This window comes from Poecile atricapillus, chromosome 13, assembly GCF_030490865.1.
Source record: "Poecile atricapillus isolate bPoeAtr1 chromosome 13, bPoeAtr1.hap1, whole genome shotgun sequence".
NCBI lineage: Eukaryota > Metazoa > Chordata > Aves > Passeriformes > Paridae > Poecile > Poecile atricapillus.
In genome coordinates, this window is record NC_081261.1 from 15,475,489 (window position 1) to 15,501,137 (window position 25,649).

The 25,649-nt window shown below is 50.1% G+C and overlaps 1 protein-coding gene across 5 annotated transcripts in view; it reads right to left on the minus strand.

The window, feature by feature from the left end:
- Positions 1-25,649, minus strand: part of NRG2 (neuregulin 2) — a 102,541-nt gene that overhangs the window by 69,761 nt on the left and 7,131 nt on the right. For 2 of the 5 annotated variants that reach the window (XM_058848815.1, XM_058848812.1), the window contains exon 1: positions 13,809-13,917. The exons of 1 other annotated variant lie outside the window; for it this stretch is intronic. In XM_058848815.1, coding sequence (XP_058704798.1) covers positions 13,809-13,896 — 88 coding nt within the window. In that variant the 5' untranslated portion in view covers positions 13,897-13,917. Of the gene's footprint in view, positions 1-13,808; positions 13,918-25,649 lie in introns of those variants that run through there. 2 more of the 5 variants (XM_058848814.1, XM_058848811.1) reach the window with 1 other exon arrangement.

The following is a 25,649-nucleotide window of genomic DNA, read 5'->3' on the forward strand; positions in this document are numbered from 1 at the left end:
TGTCCTGTCCTTTACCCCTTCTTGCTGGTCCCTTCTCCTTGCCCATGCCAGCTGCCACCAACCAGAAATAATCAAAATCATTTCTTCCTGTCTCAGTCTTGGCTGTGAGCTTGATGGTTTTGGTTTGGGTTTTTTTCCTTTGCAAAATCCATGATCTTGAAAACCTTGAATATCACAAGCCAAATCTCATCCTCCTTTCATTTCTGGAGATGCTGACTACCTCCCACATCTCACTGAAGAGCTCCCAGCAGCCTTGTCTCCATGAAATCCAGAGGGCCTGAACCACCCTCTCAGGCAAACACCTGGATACTGGCACTGCTTTTCTGATTTTCTGCCTATTTGGGAAGGAGCATCAGGAGCTCCACTGTCCCACACAGCTCAGAGATGCTTCAGTGCTGCTTTGAGGCCGTGGGGTCACACTTTCCTGCTGGCTGTGGGATGTAGAAGCTGAGCTTCCACTCCCACCCCATGAAAGGCCACTGCCAGTCCCTGCAGTGGCAGCCCCTCTGCCTAAGGGTCAGGCCTGAAGCACCATGAGAAGAAAGCCTTTCTGCTCACCTAGACAAGGCTGTTTGTAGCTGCAGAACCCCTGTACATGCACAGAGGAAGAATTCATCCCAGATTTTGTAGTTACAGGATCCCTGCACACATAGAGGAAGGATCCATCCCAGATCTGCTTTTCTCATGGTGCTTCTCAGCAAGGACCCACACCAGCAATTACCCAGGTCTCACCCTAAGCCAGGGGATCATGAAGATGGAACATCACAGTCGAGCACAGCCTACCCTATTATGCTTCTCACCTCATTTTTCAACTTGTGCCCCTCCCTTTGTAATTTGGTGGTAAATAAATGCCTGGACAAAATATCACCCTAATTAACTGGGAGCGTCTTTGTGAACACGAACAAAAGCTGAATGGACACCTCAGACAGGATTACACGGCAGCCCTGCCCCGTGAAGGATATTCTGAAAAAACATTCCCAGGTAACTCACAATGGATAGATCCCACTAAATAAGAGCCTTCAGGGACTCCCTGGATTTGCTGCAGGCTCCCAAGGAGACCTTTCAGAGGTTAACTCTGTGCAGTCACCATGGAGGGCAGCAACTGGCACGGCTTTAGCTCCCAAGGCTGCGCTCTCCTTCACTCCCCTGACAATTTGACACACTGCTGTTTATCCTAATCCATTGTTCATGGTCCTCCCCACCCAGTTCTCAGCCCATGTGATGCTCTCCTGTCCTCACCAACTGGAATTAATTTGGGGTGCTAGGGCTCTATCAAGACATTTCACTGAAATCTCAGTGTTGGCAAAGAATTACCTGCTGTCATAAGATATTTTGGGATTTTATCAGACACCCAGGGTAAACACGCAAGTCATCACATTTTTCTGGGGCAGCTGGCTTGTAATTCCCAGCTCCCTCAGTGATCCTCTGCATAACCACACAACTTTGAGAGGGAGATCCTGGTCAGCAAGGACTGTTTATCAACATAAACTTTATCTCCCCAGAATTCCCCTCTACTGGCGTGTTATGTAAAGCTGATGCTGCTAAAACATTCAGCTGAACTTAGGTCAAGAGAAGATGGCTTTTGAAAGCCTTCCAATGGTTCATTTGCAATAAATGGCTGAGAAATAAATCATTTCAGCCCTGATGAGTCCTCAAGCAGCCAAATCTGTTAGCAGGGCAACTCCAGCCGTGAGGAACAGGGGGAGGCTTCAGTGACACATGGGGACTCGTGACAGGCACAGAAAGCAGCCAGGGAGGACCACCAGGCTGAGGGAGGCTGAGATGATGGGTCTGACCATGCTCCTTGCTAGACAAGAGCCCCACTTAATGCAGCAAGTATCACTTAGTGCTTCTGAATACTTCCCAGTGGGGAAGTCTTCTGCATTCTCTCATGGACAGGGCTGGTTTCCTGCCCTGATGCCCAGAGGCACAAAACCCCTGCCTGCATTTTTCCCCAGTTTATCCAGATGACAGCATGCCTGTGCCTCATGTAAATGTCTGCATTTCTGCCAGCCCTGCTCTGCTCTTGCCTTCAGTGACTGCAGTGACAACAACTTCCAGAGGATGAGAATAAAACCGGCCAGGAGCAGCCAGGGATGTCTGGGCTCCCACCTTTGGCCTCGTATGATATAGGCAATGCTACATTTACACCACTCTCTGTACTGTCATGGTGTGCCTTCTTTCAGAGACCTCAGGTTTCAATCCTGGGGGTGCAAGGTGTTTCAGGGCCCCTTCCTGCTCTCCCAAAGGCAAAGGATTTGAATTCACAGCCAGAAGTAGGGATGTGAGACCTTAGCTCAGCAGGCACAGTCTACCCACAGATCACCTTCAGCTCCCCAGAGCATCATTTCCCAGGTTTGGCATAGTGGAACTGAGCCAGTGCTGGATCTGAGGAGAAAGCTTCAGGAAGCTTCGTGCTCTGGCATGGCTGGGACACAGATGACAGCTGGGTGACCAGTCCAACAGCTCTGAGCAAAGCAGAACACCCTGCAGAGGCACCTCCAGCACTCTGAAGGGCTCCTGATTCAGGGCAGCGCATCGAGCTGAGCCGCAGGCTGCTCTGGCAGGTTGGGTTCAAGCAGCTAATCCAAGCCCAGGGCTGAGGGAGGATGACTGTCCTGCTCTGCATGGCCTCTGCTCCGTGCAGCATCTCCAGGCGGTACCAGAAGCCTTGGGCAGGCTCTGCTCTGAGGTGCTGCCCCTTTTCTGGGTGCACAGAGAACAGCCTCACCTCCCATGCACTGCTAAGCCAAGGCCAGCTCAGAGCAGAGCTGCCACAAGAGCCCTTGGCTGCCCAGGTGGAGTGCAGCTGCTCCACCAAACCCAGCCAGTTAAAACACCAGTGTTGTTCTGCAGGATAAGAGGGTTGAAGGCAGGACTCTGGTGCAGAACAGTCCTTTCTCTTTAAATTCACACCCTAGGCCAAGCATGTTTTGTAAGAGCCTCCCTGTGCAGACAAGCCCTGAGGCTCCAGTGCAGAAAAACACTGCTGCTGGGGGAAGCACCCAAAGCCTTCTGAGGCGGCTGCTGTGCCTGCATGTGGCAGAAGAGATGGACAGGCACAGAGAAATGGGCTCTCCATCACCAGAGAAGACACTCTGTGTCTCTTCTGACCTGCAAAAAAAGACCAGGAAGAAAAGAAGGGGAAAGGAGGAGAGGAGGGGACAGATAGATACCACACAAGTGGCTCTGCTTATTTGGAAATCATGAACTTGGCCTCTTCTTCTTGAAAATGGTGACGCTGAACTGAACAGAAGGAGATTTCCACCTAGAGATGTGTTTGGGGCTTGCTATTATCTTTGATGCTGTGAATGTTTAAGGCCCAGATAGGAGATGCTGACTGGCTCTGTCCTGCCATGACAAAGGGTAAGAAAAATTGGAGAGTCACAGAAAATAAAGCAAGTACAGCACCTGGGGCTTTACGGGAAATACCAGATTATCACAGCTCTGGCAATAAAACCAAAACTGCCAGCAGAGCTTCAGATTACAACTTCTTCTTTCTTCCCTTCTAAGCCCCCAAAATGAACAAGACACCTACCTAACCCCACAAGAAAACCAGAGCTGTGACTCACAGAATCTCCCTCAAACAGCGACTCAAAACAGTACCAACACAAAAATGTTACAACACATGAAATGAGCAATGGCCCTGCCAACACAAGGCTGCTTCTTAAAATTGCATGGCCTGCCCACATTTTCTAAATATAGGATAGACAAGGAAACCTCTCCGAAAGTCTTAATAATGAAAAAAAAACCCAACAAAATACATGCTACGTGGACAGAGAGGGTTTTGAAAGCTGTTATCAGCATATTTCCATTGCACTGCAAATTTTGCCATTCCTGCTTTCTCTTCTGTCCTGCAGCTGCAGGTAGGATGGATAACCACAAAAAGGAGAAATTCCCTGAATTGCAGCTTAGTGTAGTCCCGAACAACAAGAGCAGCATCACAGCTTGTTGTCTGCAGATTCAGGAGGGCAGTCTGGGAGTGTGCCAGGAGAAGAGCCAGAAGTATTATTGAGAATTAAAGCTTGGGAGGTCTGTGGGAGCCAGGGTCACTTGGCATGGGCAGGGTCTGCAGCACCTGCAGCATCAGCAGCAGGGCAGAGCAGCAGCGCTGCCCCCTCCTCAACAAATGAGCTGAGAGAGGAGCCCTGGAGAGCCAAAATCTTGCCAGAAGGGCTCTGTGCTGGGGCTGCACAGCCCCAGGTTTTACTGTGCCTTTACTGCTGCTCTGCCAGTGGTATCCAACAGCAGAATCTCCTCAGGACACGTCCCTGTGGCAGTGCCCCTTCCCCTGCTTCCCACAGCAGAGAGCCAGGAACCTCTGCCCACGACATTTTTCACTTGACAGCTTTCCTTGGGTTACCAACAAACCTTTTCACCCTTGTGCCTGAAAGTGCACAACTGTGAATCAGGAAAGCTGAGTCAGAGCCTCAGTGGTCAGGATCTGGCTGATGCAGTGCTGCTGAGTGTCAGGGGGGGTGGGCACTGCCCTCCCACCCCCAGCCTCCCACAGAAAACCCCAGTGCTCATTTAGCCATCATCTGAAACCATTCCTCCAGACTTTTAGCATTTCCTCCCCCCAGCTACCACCATATTTGCCAAGATATTTGATAGGACTAGGGAAAATGGATTTAAACTGAAAGAAAGTAGGTTTAGATTGGATGTTAGGAAGAAAATCATCCCTGTGAGGGTGGGGAGGCCTTGGCACAGGTTTCCTAGAGAAGCTGTGGCTGCCTCATCTCTGCAAGTGTCCAAGGTCAGGTTGGATGGGGCTTGGAGCAGCCTGGGACAGTGGAAGTCCCTGCCCATGGCAGGGGTGGAATGAGGTGAGCTTTAAGGCCCTTTCCAACCCAAACTGGTTTGTGATTTTATGATTCAAGGTGACCCTCCTGAAATCCATCCTTGTTTCTTCATGGATATTAGACCTTGATACCCAGGACTCTCTCTTGAGCCACATGTCTGCTTCTAACAGCAGAGAGATCTCCTTATTCCTGCGTGGTCTCACTGGCCCTGCTGGACAGAAAAGGGGGGAGTCAGGACTCAGCAGGGTGGGCAGTGGGAAGGAGAGACAGGAATTGGCAGTACATGCTGCCTCCCATCTTTTTTGGGATGAAAGGTTCAGAGTCTGGACAAAGAGTGTTCAAAGCTGGAAGAACTGGGAGAGGTAACCCAGGACTGAGTTGGAAATGTTCTTTCAAGCAGAGGAGCAGCGTGGTCATTATCATGCACACACTGCTTTTGTGTCATCGTTTCATGAAAGATCCAGGGTAATTTTAGGTTTGGGCTGACTCGTTTTTGCTTGGTCATATAACTGGCATCTCTGCAATGTCAGGATCTCTCCTGAGATGCAAGTTTCAGCTGTGTTTGTTACCCCACAGCTATTCAGAGAGTTTATTTTAGCATTCATTAAACGTGCCTCTCACGCAGCCTCTCAGCACAAATACAGAAACCTAATCTCATTTATTGACAAATGTGAAGCAAAATATACTTCCATGCCAAGGAGTTCATTGCATTCTTTGTCCTTGCCCTTCAGGCAAAAGCCTGAATAAGCAGATGAAAGATCTCTGCAAGGGAAACGAACTGTGCCTGGGGCAGTGATCAGGGAGACTCCTGGCCTTTGAAAGACATCCTGCCCTGCTCCAGCACCTCCACCCCTGGATCCTGTGAGCAAGGGACCTGTTAGCAAAGCTCTCTGGATCTGAATCACTTGAACACTCAGCCCTTTCCAGGCATCAGATTCACGGCACAAGAGCCTCAGCTCATTCTGCTGGTGGCAAAGCTGGAGCCCAGCGCTGGGATCTGCTGAGATGTGGAGCTGGGGCTGCTGTGCCCATCCATGATGGCATCACAGGGCAGGGCAGGCTGAGGAAGCCCTGTACCACCAATTCCTCTTGCCTCCAAGCTCTGCAATGGAGCTCAGACAGGTGGGTTGGGGTTTTTTTTTGCTTTCCAGTGCAGCTGAGATTTCTCTCCTGCAGCGAGCAGCAGGTTTGCATGGGCACAGCTGAAGCTGGTTACCCTGTGTGCACAAGGACTGTGCTAGCAGCTGGAAGATCCTCCTTCCCTTCCTCCCTTCAGCCCAAACTCCACATCCCTCTCTGCCAGCCCTGCCCCACTCCCCTGAGCTGGGGAATGGCCACAGGAGACAGGCACCAGAGCAGCCAGGCCGTGCTGGGGAGCACCTTTGCCTCCATTCCCTGGCCCGGTATCTCCCGGGAGCATCCATTCCCCATTCCCTGCTGGCACCCGAGCTCCTTGGCTGATCCTCCTTCTCACATCAGGAATGTGGCCAACACCAGGAGCTCTGAGGAGACTCCACAAACCCACATCTGCACTGCTGCTGGAAGAAGACCAGCCTGCCCCCAGAACAAGGAGATTTCTCTCAGGAGCACTTGGGTCAAGCCAAGGAGGTGGGAAAGAGCTGGGACACGAAGAGCTCTTTCGGTGTGCTTTGAACCAGAGATGGAGATGCTGAGCATGGGAGTTTTGTCAGTGGTCTGACTGGAGGAAGAGATGTACAGGAGAAGGAGCATCAGGGTCAGTACAGGCTCTGCCAGAGCCCTGTGTGAGCCAAAATTGCATCTCCACACTCCCAGAGAGCTGGAGCACATCAGGAACCAGGGAATTCTTGCAAAGCCCTATGGGCTTCAAAGTGGAAGAAAAAAACTCATGTGAGCACAAACATATGTACACACACACACTGAGTTTTGGAGGGGAATAAAGTCCCAGCCTTCAAATCAAAACCTGTTGAAAGCCAGAGGGTTGGATGCTCAGCTGGTACATATCACACATCCACCAACAAAGCCAGAGGAGATAGGTCAGAGAAACATCTGCTGAGAACCTGCTGGATGGATTTCAACCTGATTTTACCCTCAAATTAACCAAATGTGCAAATTCTGACACCAAAAAAGAAGCTTCTCTGAAGGGCTTCCAAACACTGGTCAATGATGTAGGAAATCTGGTTCCAATTTTTGGGGTGTCTTTTTTTAAAAATAAACCGACTGAACAGTAAAGCACCTGACTTTAGTGCAGTCTTAGGGTAAATTAAAGTTTCACTGCTTGCCTAAAGAACACTTTTTCTGATCTGCTACCAAATATCAGACTTGGAGTGTAAATGTGGTTCCCTTCCCCTCCTCATCCTCACCACAGACGAAAATTTAGCAAGAAAAACTGGGCTCTGACTTCGATTTGTAGTCCAAAATCTCAGGGGATAGTAGGAATGAAGCACACCGTAGAAGAGCTGCAGGACCACCAGACTCCACAGAAGTTTGATCACACCATTGCTGCATGGAGACAGCCTTGTGTGGCTTATTGATCCCCTCTGCCTCGTATTGAGGAGATCTTGCCTTCCAGACACGCCTGAACTAAAATCCATTATAAGAACTGATGGCTGAGTCTGCCAAGCCTAATTACCAGAGTTATTAATTACCTAAAATGTTTAATTTTTACCATTATCTCTTGTATTTGTTGTTACAATAACATCTCAAAAATGCAACAACGGGGCGCTGCCCTTGTTGGAGAGGAGACCATCCCAGGTCACGTTGCTTCAAACACCGTTTGTCACCTGGCCACAGCACCAGAGCCAGGACCAGGACTCAGCCTGGAGGCCAGGCACACCTCTCCCTGCTCTGGACACTCCCATGGGATGTGGAGGCACTGGGCAGTTTTGCCCCAGACAGTCCCCTGTGGGTCCAGTGAGAGCTTCCCCCTTGTGCAGAGTCCCTTCCCCAGTCATGTGATTTTGTTGTCCTGCCCCAGACAGGAGGTCAGCACAGCAGGTGATGCATGTCCAGCCCTGCTGGAGAGCCCTTCGCCCTCCCAAAGTGCCCTCCCTGCCAGCACGTCCCTGAGCAGCCCCAGGACCGCACACGCTGCCAGGAGCCAGGGCAAGGAGCTCCACACAGCACCCAGGGACCTGGGGGAGCCAGGAGTGCTGGGAGGCTCCTACCCAGCTTTCCACAGCCTCCAGCCTCACCCTCAGCCACACAGGTGCAGCTTTCCCAAAGGAAAGCTCCAGGTTATCCACAGCCTCTGCTCTGAGCACTCCTTCTAGCACAGACATCCAGGCTTTACTGGGATTTCACAGTCTTGTGACTCCTCAGCCAAAGGAAACGGCCTGGATTTAGGATCCTAGGCATGAGTTGCATCTCTCAAGCTCCTCTTGAACTTGATTTCTTCAAGAGACACTGTGGTTTTTATGGAGCTTTGCTGCCAGAAGAAAACAAGCACACCCAAGCAGGAGGTGTGTTACCCAAAGCTCCACTCCTTCCATATCCTGAGAGCTGTAACAGAGCTCTCAGGCACTGGAAGAGGCACAGGGTCATACATTCCCTAGGCTGAACATCCCCCCTCGTGCACCTGAAAGCACTCATTGGAATCTGAGGGAAAAGGAGAAGGGGTCAGAGGAACGGGAGGCTCATCTCCCTCAGGAGTTATGCCACAGGACAACCTGCCCATGTCTCATCCCACCTTCTCCTGGCAGTTTTTGGCTGCAGTTCCATTGGAGCTCAGCTCTGAGCCGAGGCTCAGGCTCAGGGCAGCGCTCAGAGCAGGACTCAGGCAGTTCAGGGGCAGAGGGAAGGATGTCAAAGCCAGGCAGCTGTGGCAGCACAGCTTTCCTTCAGCCAGGCTGCAGCTGGAGCCCATCACGTTAATGAGGCAGGAGAATGAGCTGAGCACATGACCCCCAAGGTCGGCAGCCAGGCTGTGCTCAGCCCCTCTCCAGATGTTCCTCCTCTTTCCAGAGACTGCCTTTCCCAGGTTACTCACACCTCCAAAAAGGGATTGGAAATGGAATGCCCAGAGCTCTGACTCACCAGCTTTTGGATCTATAGTGGGATTACTTACTAATGTACTGTTCTGCTGCATCCTGCCCCTCTGCCAGGCATTCCTAGCCCTGTAGTCTGCCTGAGTGGCTGTTCCTCAACCCTGCTGGGTCCCTCTCCCCTAACTCCTGCTTGCATTAACACCTGACACTGTGAGCCATGGACAGTGGAGGAGCAGAGCTGCATGGCATGCTCTGTTCAATCCCTCCTTCAGCAGGGCTCCACTGAAGACCAGAAAGGAGCTGGGATTTATCTCTTCCTTTACCCCAGCGTGAATCACTGGAGCTTGTGAGTCAGACCCCCTCCATTCCCAAAGCTGAGCAAGTCCCTGCACGTTCCCCGGTGCATGGTAACTGTCCCCATGTGTGCTTCCAGCCACATGGAACACCAGCCCATGGACTGAGCCAGTGGAAACACGCATGTGGACAGATCCTGGAGCACAGCTGACATCTGGTACCTTGTGTGCCTGGGTGTTTATAGAAAACAGAGCTGCTACTGTAGGATATCCGCTGTGGGTTATTCTTCTTGTAAACAAACCTTCTTTTTGGCTAATATTTCCACGAGCTCCTTAGAACTGGAGCAGAAAACTGAGAACAAATCAGGAGCATGTTCACACAGCCCACACGGAGGTGCCTTGGCTGGCAGTGAGTTGTGCTGCTGTTGAGTATCTCTGAGGCCACGAGCTTTCACCACAAAGGCTGCACTCAGCATCTGCAAGGGGCTTCCACATCTGTCCCCAGACTCTGTGGTAACGTGGCAGCACCCTGAAGCAGCCCAGGCTCACAGACCTGGGCAATGTGCACCTGCTCCTGCTACAGTCCCACTGCTGGCTCCTGCCCAGGGGCACCTTCCCCTTCAAGCTTTGGGAGTTTCAATTGCAATACCCTTCTGCACAACCTTTCAACCAATTCCTGACTCATCTGGGAGCTGAGGTCAAGCCAGTTCCTACTGAAACATGAGATACTCTCTGCAGAGACTCTTCACCTGCTCTCTGAGTAGTTTTCCAGCATTAGCAATTGCCATGGGCAGTTCAAGAGAAAGCACAGTGCCTGCGCTGCCAGCTTGTTAGCACTGACAAACAACAAAAAGCTGAAGCACACGCAATGTTTTTCCTGAACACCAAATAAAAATAAGAGGGAATGCCTGGAATTGCTGGGGAATTTAACTAACCAAATGCTTTACATTTCTCTGGTCTTTTCTCCCCAAGCGACCTCACAAAAGCACAGATGAAATGCAGACCCTTTTCAACTTGCTCCTTGCCTATCTCACTTAGCAAGGCTTCCTCCAGCCCTTTTTTCTTCTCATCCCAATCCCCTGCCACAGCTCTGCCTCTGCTCAGCCCTGCTGTGAACATTGGTGTTGGTCCTGGTCCCTTTGTCTCACTTCCCCAAAGTCTACCCCAAATCTTTCAGAATGTGCCAGGGCAGCTGCTTTTACACTCACAGACTTGTCCCAGTGTCATGACTTTGACTGCCCCATGCCACGCACAGTAGTTGATAAAATACATCTTCCCTTGCAGCGAGGATGTTCTCTCCCAGACCTGAACTTTGTGGGAGCATTTCACATTAATTTGTGGGTCTGTTCCTACACCCCACAGCTCACGTAACCCCTGCAGGGTGTGCCTTCCACGTGTGCTGGGTGCGACACAGGCCATCTGTTTTTCAATGCATGTCACAAACGTCTAGAAGAGGGATCCTGATGGTTTGTTTTCATAGGTGGACACCATCTCCCTCTGGAGGCCTTCACAGGCTCTTCCACTGGCTAAAGCTGTAGCCAAGGCACTCACTTTAGGACAGCTGCATCACTGGAGGCAGGAAAAAGTGAGTTTAGGTTAAAGACAGTCCTTGTCCTCAGAACAAAGCTAGCACTTCACATGAGATCAGCAATCCTCTTTTACACATTCACAGAAGCCAAAACAATTGTGTTAAAAGCTGCAGTGGAAGACAAATCCTCTCCTCCCCTGAGTTTTAGAGACCTCAGGGGAAATCCAGCACAGGCCATGGCACATGGATGCTCTTTCCTCAAACTACTGTTTCAGCCCTCTCTTCCTTCCAGAGGTTTTTCTGCTGCTCTGGTTCACTGGCAGTGAAGAGCTCTACCTGGGGCAATTCCCCTGGAGCAGCTGGCAGGGCTGGGACATCACCTCTGGAAGTCCAGGTGAGCCCTGGCCATGCCAGAGCTGTCCTGGGGCTCTACAGAGCACACCCCAAAGGGGTGTCTGAGTGTAACTTTCCATGCAGACATCCAGGAGCACAAGGGTACATCAAGCCTGCCAGAATGTCATAGGGATCAAAGTTTGTCCCTCAGCAGAGGCTGCTCAGGGGTGCAGTGTGAAGGATGAAGGCTTTGCACATTGCCATCATTCCCTTACTTTCCCCTGTGCAGACAATCTAATGATTGTTCCTGTCCTGATATCCACAGAGACCACAGGACTCTCTGCAGGAGGAGGAATTTTTGTAGATTCCTCTTCTGCCTCCTGGTTTCAGGGGGATCAGCACATCCCATCTGCAGGGAAATTCTACAGCCAGGGAAAACAGAGAACACAAATCCCCACAACAGTGCTCAGACAGTGGCCTGATGTGTGCCAGGGCTGGGTTTTTGCATCAGCCTGGGCATGCTGGAGAGCAGTCTGAGGTCCAGCCTCAAGCTGAAGAAATGGTCCACAGGATGATCTGCTGCCCAGAGTGAGGGTCTGTGTGCCTGCACTGGGGCACCCACTCAGAAGTGGTTGGAGGAAGAACTCCTCACTTCTAAAGGCTCTTTTGGGGAACTGTTGCTATGGTGTCCCTTAGACCACATAGCAAAGGTGACCCATGATGTGAAAAGGTGATCTCAGGTTCCATTGGACCCAACCAGCCCAACCCAAAGTGGGTTTTGATTCATGGACATCACAGACAACCAAGTGTCTTCTTCTAATGGACAGAGCAAAGAGAGGGCAACCTCTGTAGCAATGCAGGGCAAACGAGCGACCTGGATCTAAACAATCCAGTTAACAAGGAATGCAAATAAAAGGATGCCATGCAAGCCAAATATAGAACCTTTCAGTTCTCTGGCTGAGGTGCAGATAGGATGATGGAATCATAGACTCATGGAATCATTTAGGTTGGAAAAGACCTCTAAGATCAACAAGTCCAACCTTTGACCAATCAACACCTTTTCAAGCAGACCAGAGCACTGAGTGCCACATCTTGAACACCTCCAGGGATGGTGACTCCACCACCTGGCCAATGCAATCATCCCCAGTTCTACCCTGGATCCATTAGTAGGGAGAAAGGGAGTTTGCACTTCAGCCAAGGTTGTGGGATTTGTAGGTGATAAAACAGCCTGGCAATGCATCTCAGCAGAAGACTTGGTTGTCAGAGGGAGTAAAGACAGATAAAGGGTCTTTTTCTCTCCAGGGCAGTGAACTACTGCAGGGCTTTGATGTGGCAGTACAAAACTGAGCCTCAGCTCACAGCTGGCCCTTCCCAAAGCAGGTGGCTGCTCCTTGGGCAGTCCCAGTGTGCCCCATGTCCCCACTGTGTCCCAGCCAGTGCCTCCCAGTGCACCAGCCCCTCCTGCTCCCAGCAAAGGAGATGCCCACGCTGCAGACACTGCCCTGTGCCCTCTGCACATTTCAGAGGCAGGGGAATGCTGGTGATGGCTTGAGACAGCCCCCAACCCCTGCACCCTCCTGAGCCCCCAGGGCAGAGCCCGTCATCTTCAAGAGGCTGTTTCTTCTGCCTGGTGATTCCAAACTCTCTGTCTTGAAGCTTTCCCAAAAGCCTCCTCCCAGATCCCACAGCAACATCAGCTCTGTTCTGATGTCACCAGCCTGCCACGGCATCAGCACCCACTGCCACCCCAGCAGCTCGGGGCAGAGCTGCTGGAGGAGCCCCTGCTCTGGGCACAGCAGGGTCTCCATGCTCAGGGTAAAGGGATGAAAAAGGGAAGGGGCAAATCCTGCCAGCTGTGATGCCAGTGAAGCCAGAACAAACCTGCTCAGGTCAAGAGCGGTCACTCATGTCACTGCAGCAGGACCAAGAGCAGAACTGCAGCCAGGCAAGTGAGCAGCTGAGCTGACAGGCTCAGGACAGGAGCCGGTCCAGCTTGGAGCCTCTTTTAACACTGATAAAACACAAAGCCTGACACAGTTGCTGCTCTCTCCAAATGCATTGCCAGATAAACTACAGATAAGAAACAGCCCAGGATAATCCCTCCCTGATGCCATAAGAGAGAAAGGAATTACACTGGGCTGCATTACCACCAAATCTCCTGTATCTTTCCAAGACAGTTTTTGCACTACCCGTGTACTCAGGAATCGAACTGTATCCGTTAAAACGTTTAATCCTGGCAATATCATAAATATTGCCTTACTCAGTCAGCAAGGAGCAGTCAGGTCTCTGAAGAACAGCCTGATTTCAGGAATATCAGCATTATCAGCAAAGAGCCCATGTGTCTTTCACTACAGGTCATTGCAGTTACCTCAAAAACTGAGGCTATAACTCAAATCTGATCTCTGAGAGTTGGTCTGGCTCAAGGAACAGTACCTGTGACCCTCCAAAATTATGGCTTTTGATATTTACCTCAGGAAGAAGCAAGAAAACAACCAACTAAACAGCAAATCACCACACAGCAGAACCCCCAGAGAATCAGCACAAACCCCCTCAATTCCCATATCACCATGACAGGAGCTGAGTACTGCTGATCATGAAAGAGCAGATTACCCTGAATAGTCTTGGGGCTTTGGGTATTTAAACATAGAAAAAAAAAAAAAAAAAAGAAAAGAAAGAAGGAAGGAAAAAAAGAGAGAAGATGAAGAAGAAAGCAGACCTGTAACAAAAGCAGACCTATAACAGCATGAAATATGAATGAGATGCAGAGATTTGCACACTCGCCTGGCAAACAGTCCTTGGCATTTGCACCCTCATGCAACCCACAAGTATTTTCCTGCTGGCTTATCTCTTCTTCCTTTAAGTAAAATTTGTTAAAAATGGGAAGTACCTTTTCCTGGGTCAGGTTCTCTTTCCCCTTTTTTCCCTTCTTTGTTCTTTTTGCTCTTTCCTTTCCCTTTTTTCTTGTTCTCGGACATTCTGCACAAGTGTTTACAGTCTCAGGAAAAGACAGTCCACACCAGATCTATATGCCCCACGACTGCTACTCCAAATGTTACTTGCCAGCTGCAACTTCCGACTGTTCTTATATTGTTTCTGACACAGACAACACCCACCACTGGGTGGAGAAGCAAAACTTTAACCGTTTGCTCACTGCTCCCAGTTGGCTGAGGAGATGCCCTGGGTTGCAGTGGGAGGGTGAGGAAAACAGGGCTACGGGACAGGAGAAGCTCACCCGGGAGTGTCCTGGACACATGAAGTCCAGAGGTGGTTTTCCACTTGCTGATTCTGTCTCTGACTGAAAGTAAGTTCTGGACAGCTTCTGGAGCATCACAGAAATGAGTGTTCTGGGGAGTTGCTGAGGTTCACACAGTCATATGAGAGAGGCAGTGGAGTCTAAAGAAAAGGGCAGAGATTTGCCAACCATTTTCATTTTGCTTTGATCCTGCAGAGGGTTTAAGTTGGCCTTTCTCTTCCTATTGTTGTTCCCACCATAAATCAGAGTGACTTCACCTGCCCTTGCACCCAGCTCTTTGCTGTCCCAGGAAGTCTTTCCAGAAGTTAGGAATAGCTGGAGAGCCCTTACCTTCACTTCTTCTCTCTGTCCTCCATCTCTGGGAGCTCTAGGTGGTTGGTTAAGCCCACATCTCACCTGCTTGGGGGTTAATCAGGCCCTTCCCACAGTCCAACACGTGATGAGCGACTCAGCTCGGTCCCCTTCTGCAGGGCTGCCCATGCTGACATCGCCTCAAAAGTCCGTCAGGATCCCCAGCTGGAAAGCCCCAGAGACCTTGCCAAATCACTCCTAGAAGCAGCTAAGGGCTTCAAAGGCCCAAAGGGGCCAGGAGTTGTAGGGCACTGGGTAGCACATTTGATCCAGTTATCCATGAATCAAACCCAGTTCCGCACTGGTGAGCAAAGCGTGTCCTCAGAGATGCGCTCCCGCCTGGTGTGTGGACATCAAGAAATGAACGAGGTATCAGCCCCCTTGGGATCCTCTCCCAGTGGTTAATCACCCTCATTGTTAACAATGTCTGCCTGCTCTGAAGTGAAATATCTGGCTTCACTGTCCAGCCATTGTTTCTTACTCTTGTTTTCTTGTCTAGATTAAAAAGCCCTTCAGCAACTGGTATTTTCTCCCATGGAAGTACTTACACTCTGTAATCAAGTTATCCCTCAATTTTCTTTTTTGATAAGCTAAACAGATCAAGTTTGGTTTTTTTCCATTCCTTGCTGTATGGCATTTTCTCCAGCTCAGGATCATATCTGTGGCTATCCCATTTTGCAATATCCTACTTAAGCTAAGAACACAAAAACCAGGCGCTATTCCATTGTCTCTTGTGGACAGAGGAAAATACAGAGGCGAAATCCCTACTGCCACCCATTCCCAGCCTTTTAACTCCCAAGTGCTACATTCAGGCACTGGGCTTCACATGGAAAATCTGTCCCTCTGTGTTTCTACTGCAGCTCCCAGCAAGTCCCTGCTCTGCCAAACGGAGTCACCAAGAGGAATTATTTTGCTCTCTCACAGCCCTGGTCTCTGTGGTGAAGCTTCATTTTGTTTCCAAGGGGCCAGTGTGCCAAGCCACACCGAGTACCCTCTCTAGCTTCTTTCTCCTCACAGTCTCTGTCTCTCTTGCTGATTTTATGAGCATTTTCACCTCCAGGTTTCTGGTGACGATGATCTCACAGAAACACCTCATGGAGCAGTGACCTCCTGCCAGCACTGGCCTTCTGGTGTTAGTCAAGAGCTCCTTCACTCGTATGTGAGGGGCAAAGGAGACCTCCCAACACTGCCCTCGCAGTTAGAGCAGAGCACATCATCACACTGAGCACTGGGGCACAGCCTGAGGATCAGCTCAGATGTGAACACCAGACAGCACCTGAGCAAACCTGCTCTGAACTATGACGTAAAAGCTCCAAAGTTGGCTGATTTGGAGTCTAACATACGTTGTTTTAACCTAGAACCATAGAATGGTTGTGGTTAGAAAGGTCCTTAAAGCTCATGTTATTCCACACCTGCCATGGGCAGGGACAACTTCCACTAGACTAGGTTGCTTCAAAACCTGTCCAGCCTGGCCTTGAACACTTCCAGGGGTGGGACAGCCACAGCTTCTCTGGGAAACCTGTGCCAGGGCCTGCCCACCTTCACAGGGAAGAATTTCTTCCTAATATCTAATTGAAACCTACCCTGTTTCAGCTTACGGCCATTTCCCTTATCCTCTCACCCTATGCCCTTGTGAAAAGTCCCTTTCCAGCTCTCCTGTAAGCTCCTCTCGGTACCTGAAGGCTGCTATAAGGTCTCCCTAAAGCCTCCTCTTCTCCAGACCCTCCCTGTTTCCCTGTCACAGGACAGCAGTAGTCCATCCTACTGATTCTTTTCCAAAAGCAAGTAATAGTGGTTACTGACCAGTTAGTGTCTTCTGGGTCATTATGAATGATGATTCCCACATGGTTATTCCACTCTTTGGCTCATTACCATATTTCTCTTAGCTAATATGTTTGTAAAGTCCTGTAATTTTGTACTTGAGCTCAACTTGATAGGCAATTTTCCTCCAGATGTCTTTAAGCTTGTTGTCTACACATCGTAATTCCAGATGTACCTGGACTGCTACCTATTTTTCTCTTTACTAGATTTGTCAATCTTCTTATTGCTTCCAGCTGTGCCTTTCAAAGCTACCAAGACAGGACATCTATGGGCTAAACCTTGCCCACATTCCTGACTCTGGAATCTCTGTTTTCTTGGCCTCTGCTCAAAGAGCTCCCAGTTCTACTCATTTTCTTGAGAACGTTTTAACACCCAACCAATTTCACCCAGTTTTCCTCAGCCTTGGGAAAACAGTTCCTTTGAATCCCCAGGAGTGTTTTATACCTGATTACAAATGATATATATGTATCATATGTAATATGATATTTATGTACTCCTATGTATGATTAGAGCTCCCATCTCGTATCTTGTATGAATGGAAACCCACCATGGGCACTGTCCAACCTCGAGGGATTAACACAGCCCCTAAATCCATAAAACAGCATTTACCAGGCATAATGAGGCCCAAACCCAATACTCTTGGTTTTTGGTGTTAAATCTGCCGAGTTTTGAGGTACTTGGATGTTTTACTCCTAGGGCTATCTGCCTTGCCAGCAGCAAGGCAAGTGTGTCCCAAATGGATGTGTCTCATAAAAAACACATTTTCCTCCCTCCTTTCTTTTCTTTTGCAATTATATTTTCATCCTGAAATAGTTATTCCCACTAATTTCTTCCCATGAGGACAGTATTTTTAAGCTCCTCCCCACCATCTCTGAAGATAAACTATAGCTCTTCCTCCACTCCAGCAAACTTGCCTCCATTCCTGTTAAAGACACGAAGTCTGTGTGTTCTTGGGATCACCTTTCCAAAGTCCTTGCATTTAGCAGAGGTTTTTAAAGGTAACAAGTGCAGCTAAGATGATGCCATACCCTTTCTTCCCCCACACTTTTTCCAAATGAAAGAATAATCCAAGATTCCCTGCTGCTGAACCGCGCTCAGAGGGTGAAGCTTTGCACAGCTCAGCTTTAGCACCAGGAAATTACAATCTAAGTCAAAGGAGAAGTGGCAGTGTGTGGCTTTGCCCCACCATCCTGAGCAGCCTGGGATTTGTGATGGGAAGGAACAGCACCAGCAACACCCAATGTGGCTATTTTTGTACCTTGGCTCAATCCCAGTCTCACCTGTGACAGGTGAGGAATATTACATGCAGATTAATTTTTACCTTGGCAGGTGTACATCTTGTACATCTGGATACCTTATCCAACGGGCTGGCCCCCATCCCAGGCAGGGACCTGCCCCTCCAGATCCAGCTTTATCATGGATCATATGGAATACGCTGTCTCCTGAACAATCCCGACACCCAGCACGCATTCAGCACGCGACTTCAGTCCTGCTGTGGCTGCACTGATACAATTAAACCTCCCATGGCAAGCTGATCCTTTGGTGTCCCAGGTGCCTCATCTGGTGGTCAGCACATATTTTAACAGCTGTGCTCTCACAAGTCACTTAATATTTCATTCTAAAACAGCTTTTAATGTTTATGGCTTTAAACAGCCTTGTGGAGAGTTATAACCTAAACCACCATCAACACATGGGTTTTTCAGTCTTTACAATTCCTCTACAGCTTTAGGCTTGAAGGAGAGGAGGGATGTAATTATATAAGAGGCTGAGCTGTACCTTAAGCACAGATAATTCTTGCATGGAATCCAGCATTCTGAGCAGCAGGGCGAGTTTGCCAGGCACAGAATCTTTACCCTCATTAGGATTTGCCTATATGTAAACCCAACAAGTTTGGATCCTTTATAATCCCCTGGAAACCAGAACAGAGATCAGGCAAAAGAGAACCTCCCTACCTCATCCCCTACATAGTATCCATTGCCATCAGATGCTGTGGAATTGCTTCTTCAAACAAAGATCAGCTCGGTGGAGAACGGAGTTGGCGGAGAAGAGCGACGCTGCTGCTCTGCACTCTGGCTTCTTTTCTGGGAGGACAGAAGGCACTGCTCCCGTGTGGAGCAGCAGTGTGCTCTCCAGGGAAAAACAGCCAGCTTTGCATCTGGAAAGAAATTAATACAACACCTCCTGGCCTGATGGGGATTCATAAAAAGCTCTGAGCCATCACTGCTCCCTGATATTAGCTGAAACGCAGACGGCAAGCCCGTTCCAGCTCCTGCAGCCTCCGAATTTCAGGAGCGAAGTCAGGCGCGCACGCTCCACACGCGTCTGTGGCTGCATTTACAGCAGCAGTCTTGGGAGCACAATGACCCATTTTAAATCGTGGCTTTCTCACACTCTTCCACTGTTGGCTTAACTCTGCCTTCACTGGCATCACCAGGAGGTGGCCATCAGCTTCTGGGGAACCTCTGTGTCACATTGCACGGGCTGTCCTGGAACTGCCAGCTCCTGCTTAACGGTGGGGTCAACCCAAAATTGGTGGCAGCCAGAAATGCACATTATTTCTGGAGATGTGGAATAAAGGAAGGCACAGCAGGACTGTACCTGTCAGCATCCCTTTGGTTTATCAATGCAATCTGCTGGACACCATTTCTCTATGACTCTGTTCCTACAAGGCACAGCAGACTTGGCAAAAAGAGCTACAGCATCGTGGAAGCAGCAAAGCTGAGGCTCCTGACAAGCAGAGTCCCACCTGCAGTTTTCTGAAGAAAACCCACTGCAAAGCCCTCGTGCCACTGCTTGAGACCCTCGGGGTTATCCCCTCACAAGTATCTCCTGGCAGAAAACAAGACACTGGCACTTGCTGGACCACCAGCTCAGCACAAGCTGTGCAGGAGGTTTTTCTGCTGGTGCTGACAAGCTGGGAAAGGTATTTTTAATCTAAAAATACCATCCTTTTTGCAGCTTTTTCTGCCATATCTTTTGTTGCCATAAAGGAAAAGAGAAAAACCACTCAGCAAGTACAGCTATTTCTCTGTCCAATAAGGACAGCTAAGCTCCACTCCAGCATTGCCTGGTATCCCTGTGTTGCACAAATGGCATTTTTACCATTCTCAGTTTCCCATCTGCATTTTCCCAAATCCAGCCTCACACCCACTGCACATGCACACACAACTCTGAAAGGGGACGAGTCTTGTGGATGCTTGATAGAGACCTGGCACAGGCAGCCCAAGTAGGATATTTCACATGGCATCTCCCTTTCCTTTTCATCCTTAAGGAATCAAACCCTCATCCTGATAGGATTTATCACATAGCAGTTATGTCTTACAACCATACAGGATTTTGCTCACAAAAGTGATCATGTTTTACCAAATCTTACAAATTTAATTCTGACAGCAGGCAGAAAGACAGGGAAGCACCTCCTGAAGGTGTCCTCAACCCACTGCTGACACATTCAGCAAGCCCATCCCTTTCACCCTGATGTCAGTGGGGTCAGCCAGCTTGGAGAAATCCCAGCCCTCCTTTGCAGCTGCTCCATGTGAGTGAGAAGTGGGGCTACACCAGGCTCCACTGCTGGAGAAGATGGGCACTGTGGGGTGTCTCTGTGGGTGCCCTTTGATGTCTGGGTGTCCTCCCAGAGCTGCCAGGTCAGGCACTCTGGTGACTCCTGGCCCATCACAGCAGTGACACACAGCCCATGCTGAGCTTGGCTCCATCCTTGCTTTGGAAGGGCAGCGCCGAGGGCTTGTGTGTGAGCAGGCTCAGCTGATGGGCTTCATGATGGGCTTTAAATCACAGATTGAAAGATTTAAATCACAGATGCCCTTTCCATCTCTCAAACTGGGCTTCTGAGGCTGCTCAGAGCAGCCCTGCTGTGAAGTGGCACAAACTCACTCATCACTCAGGGACAGCTCCAGTTAAGTTACTGTGTCTGTGCCCATGAGCCAGCCCAGACACCTTAAAAGCAGAATTCAGATCCTTGCTGACCCCTCCACCTCTGAAATCCTCCTGGATATTTATCATCTGCCATTTCCTTCAGCAATTCCTCTTAATTTCCTCCTCCTGCCCCAGCAAACAACAGCAATTTCCACATGAAATCAATGAACAGGGCATCCTCCATTCACACCTCCATCCTAAGCCTCTCAACTAGGTCTGGCCAGAAAAGGCTAGGAAGTTTTGTGGAAAATTCCATGAATTCTTATGGTCTCTTTTTCTCTGGAGGCATCTCTGCTAAAGTGCTGAAGACCCCAGCAGGTTATAGCCTCCCACAAAGAAATGGGAAAGTTGCTTTTAGGAATGTTTATATTTAAGGGATATCATGAAGCCTCTCCAGCTCAGGCCTTTGCCTGCTCGCAGGGTCAGTCTGGAGCTGGAGGAGTGGGAGTGGAGGCAGAGCCCGTGCAAGGGGCACTCTGACACCTCAGCTGCTTGTCTGAGTGGATCAAAAGTGATCCTTGGCTGAGCACTGTGCCAGACCCGTGCACAGCCTGCAGAGATCTGTAGGAGGTTCTGCTTCCCTGCAACCACTCTGAGGCAGCAGCACCCCTCCCTGTCCCACACATCCATCAGTTCCTCACACCTACACCCACAGGCTGCTGCCCAGACCCACGGGATGTCTGCAAGACAAAATGCATCCAAAACCACAGCCACACGGCCAAGGACAGAAAAAGCACATCTTTTGTGTTAGCTCCCCCATTCAGAAGAGAATTTGGACAGGATAAAGGTTGGGCAGGAGGAACTGAGACCACGTGGAGCAAAAATGATCAGAAGCTGCTCTTGGAGTTTCCAGAGATCTGAATTGGGTGAGAGGCTGCATGCAGGAGATCTCAGATGTGTAAGAGCTCATGAGGGTCCATAAAGGAAGGACTCACCTCATCATGGTCCAGCTTGCTTCTGTGCAAGCCCCAGAGAGTGCAGCTGCAAGGTCCTACCAGCGACACACCAGCATCTTGGAAAGCCTCTGCAAGGATATGGACCAGAACACCTGGGCTCTGACTTAGAGAAATGCTTAAAAAAAAGAAAATTAGAGATTGTGTCTCCACCCAAATGAAGGTTCTTTCCCAGAAACCTCTTCCAGGACCTTAAAGGACCAAGAAGAGCAGATACAGCATCACTCACTGCAATGTTGTGGGGGTAGAGCACGATCAAATGGACAAGTACATTATGCAGGGCACGTGTTGTTCTGTGTTGTATTTGCCTGGTGAAAATGTGCCTGAAGCAGCAGAGTAATTGGATGTGCTACATTTGAATCCATGGAGGGGATGCTGTGGGTTAACCCCAGTGGGCAGCTAAGCATCACAGAGATGCTGGCTCACTCCTTCCCACCCCCAGTGGGATGAGGTAAGAGAAAAGGAAGAATAAAAGCAAGAAAATTTGGAGGTCAGGGTAAAAATAACAATAATAACAACTATTTTAGAAGTGGAGGATGAGTAGAGAAGAAAACAAAACAAAAATGTGATGCAAAGGCAATCACTCATCCCCTTCCATGAGTACTCCATGCCCAGCCAGCTCCCAGGCAGATGGTTTAACCCATTGACTGCCAAGCATGATGTTGAGTGCTGTGGAGTATCTCTGTGGTCAGATCATCTGCCTGCCTGTGTCCCTCCCAAACTATTGCATGGCCCCAAATGTACTCTAACCAAAGCTAGAATCTCAGTGATTTATTTGTGTTGATTTGATCAAAAAAAGCTGGAACATGGCAACTGTGAGCCACCGTGAAGAAAATTAACTTAATCCTTTCCAGGCCCTGACCGTGAGACATCCAAGGCCCTGTTGAGGTGCTTTGGGTGGCCAGGGGACAGAAGAGAGCAGGGCCACAGCTGCCAGCCCTGCTCCTCATGCTCCAGGGAGAGAGATGGGCAGGGAAAAGCATCTGCTGTTGTCTCTGCCCATGGGAGAAGGGATGGAAGAGCTTGGGTGGCCTGGAGAACAGCGACATTCTCTCTCTGGGTAGGAACCAGCACAGAAAACAAGCTGCAGAGGGGATTCCTCCAGGATGTGTGGGGAAGGAGAGGGGAGTTCCTGGTGATTCCCAGAAATAATTCAGTATGAAAAAAAGCCTGAATTGACAGCAGCAGCTACTCAGGCAGGTGAGATCAGCCCGCATGGATTGCAGGCTGCCCTCTGCCCCACCAGGAGTGGGGGAGTGCAAATCTGTGCCTTGCTCCGGGCTGCTTTAGGATCAGGGCAATGCAGAGAGCACTTTCTTTGCAGAACTCCTCTAATCCAGAGACAGAAGAGCCTGGGGGAATTATTTTGATTTTGCAGCAGGGAAGAAGCAGCAGCAAATCTGCGTTATTATTTTTGTCCTCCCCAACATGCTGCCTCTTGTGCAGGTGTGAGGGCACAGAGCACAAGAGGAGCTGTCTCCAAACTTCCATTCCCTCTCTCTTCTCACAGCCACTCCATGTATTTGGCTCCTTCAGGCTGAAGGAAGGCCTCTCACCCTTCACCATTGTCTTTTTGGGCTGCTGCCAGTTCATCTCTGCCTTGTTCACTGTGGCACAGCCCAGGCCACAGCTGGCCCAGGGAGATGCCACCGACTGCCACCTCTGCCCACAGGTGCCTGGAGCAGAGACCTCACTGAGCTCCTGAGGTCTGCTCACGCAGCCAGGGCTCTCTCCAAATTACTGCTTCCCAAACAGCGCCTTCTCATTACATAATTCTGCCTATAATTGTTGTTGCCCAAAGGTATGAGCTGTGTTTTTTGCAGACTATTACCAAAATCATCCTTTTCTGCTCACTGTCAAAACCCTCCCTTGCAGACATTTATTCCCTGCTCTCTCCCCTCATTTGCATTGTGCTTTTTGAGAGCCCAGCGTGGGGGTTTTCCACGCCTGTCCCCCTGTTATCACCAGCACGTTACACACTGAGGGGAGTGACCACTCTGCCTGGTGTCCCCTCTCTCCCACGCCAGACCAGTGCTCCTCCCTCCATCAAGCCTTCCCACATTTTGAGCTATTCTGGCTAATTGATGCTCCAGTCTTCAGCACGGTCTGCACCGCACCACAGCACACTGCGAAGGGTTATCCACTGTCTTCCCCAGTCCACTAATTGTGTAATTATGCAGAAATGGCCTGTCTGGTACAATCTATTTCTCATACTCCCCTGTGGTGCTTGTTGCTTACAATGCTCATTATTCCTCTAAGTATTTGCAGACCTTCACCCTCCATCATATTTCCACAAATTGCAGTTCTATTAACAAGGGAACAATTCCTGAAGTCCTTGCAAATACTGTATTCATTTTCTCAACTGCTCCCTCCTTTCTGGCCAGGAGCAGACCGAGCTCTGTCTCCAGGCTGGCTCAGGTCAGCGAAGGTGCCTTTGCTGTGGAGCCTGTCCCTGCTCTGAGCCCATCCCCAGGCTGTGGGGACCCCAGGAGCGGAGCAGAGGGCAGGGAGCTGTCCCAGGCTGGGGTCACACACCTCACCCTCCGCTGGCTCTGCGCTGCTCAGCCCACCCCGCAAGGAGACAGGCGGGCTCTGTGCTCATCCCGGATCTCTGCCGGGTGCCAGCCTCAGCTGTCTGAGCAATTACACACCAGCTGAAGCCTGTGCTTCGGGCTCAGCTTCCTGCCACAGGCATGCCATGGGTCTGGGCTCAGAGCAGCCCCCTCCGGAGAGAAGGAGCCCATGCCATGGGTGCCCCCACCCTCCCCTGCCTGGCGTGGGCAGCGACACGCAGGGAACCACAGAGCCATGGAAATCCTGGGTTGGAAGGGACCCACGAGGATCAATAAATCCAACTCCTGGCCCTGCACAGGACTCCTCAACAATCCCACCCTGTGCCTGGGAGTGCTATCTGGCAGGCTTGGGGCTGTGGCCATGGCCCTGGGGAGCCTGTTCAGTGCCCGACCAGCCTCTGGGGAAGAACCTTTCCTGATATCCAGCATGAAACTCTCCTGGCACAGCTCCAGCCTCAGGTCCTGCCACTGGTCACCAGAGCAGAGAGATCAGTGTCTGTTTCTCCTCTTCCCGTCACAAGGAAGTTGAAGACTGTAACGAGGTGTCCCCTCAGTCTCCTCCTTTCCAGGCTGAACAGGTCAAATGTCCTCTTCAGCTGCCTCTCAAACATCTCCAAACCCTTCACCATCTTCACTGCCCTCCTTTGGACACTTTCCAAGAGTTTAATATCTTCCTTACAGTGACCAGGGTCAACACCAGACCTCCCCAGTCTCCAGGACCTCCAGGACTCCCCAGGTCCTCTCCAGGACCTTCTGAGCCAGAGAAAGGCTAATGGGCCACAAATTTGGCTGGACATCTTTCTGACCAGATGATTCAAGGTGGCACAGTTGAGATGAGCCACTGCAGAGTGAGGACATGGCATTTGGGTCAGGCTGGGGAGGTTCTGGACCCACCACAAATGTCCCTGGGATGGTGGCTCCTCTAGGGCTGAGCTGGAGGGAGGAAGGAGATGGCTGTGGAAGGCCAGACCAGTCTGGTGTGAGTCAGCAACAGGGCTGGAGGAGCTTTGCCCGAGGCACACGTCAGGAGATCTCCCTGGTCTGAGAAGTGGTATTTCAGGGAATTTCCCTCTCTGCAGACAGGAGCAATTAGAGGGACACCAGGGCAGCCACCATATGACTGCTTAAGAATTCAGAGCCTTGCTTTGTGTCCGTACCACCACGGCAAGGGGGGAGAGCCCCAGACCCAGCAGCTGTTTTCTGGATGGGACTAGAAACAGCACTGCTGAGCAGCAGCACTTTGTGCCAGCATATCCCTAAAATACCTCATCCCTCAAAGGAAGCCCTGAGATCCCCAAAGGCCTGCAGGAATACATTGGAGTTTACTGCAAAGCTGGATGCTATGGGCAGCCTGACTAATGGTGATATCCAGAGGAAGCTTATGTCAGGCTTAATTTCCATTTTGAATTTCCAGTACAGTTTTTGGCTGGTTTGACTTGGGCCACAGTGCAATAAGAGCTGTTACAACTGCTGATCACGGTAATAGACCAAATGTGTTATTTAGCTTCACATGGGTTTATCTCTGGCGTGGTATTCCACATGAGAATTTAAATGTCCCCATAAAATTTAATTCTAACCATCTTTCTCTAGATATTTCTGAAGGGGGTTCTCCCACGAGAGGCCTGGTGCTCTCTGCTTTCATTAAGTCTAGACATTTCATAAAGCAGTCTCTTCTTTCAGTATTCTGTCTTCTTCATTGGAAGCCAAGAGTTGATAAGACTTTACAAAATGAGAAGAGGAGAATACACCCAAGAACACCCCACTTTGACACCATTTGGTCAGCTCAGCTGTAGATCTCAGCAGAGAGTTAATGGAGGAGAATGAATGTGCTGCTCAGTCGGACAGGA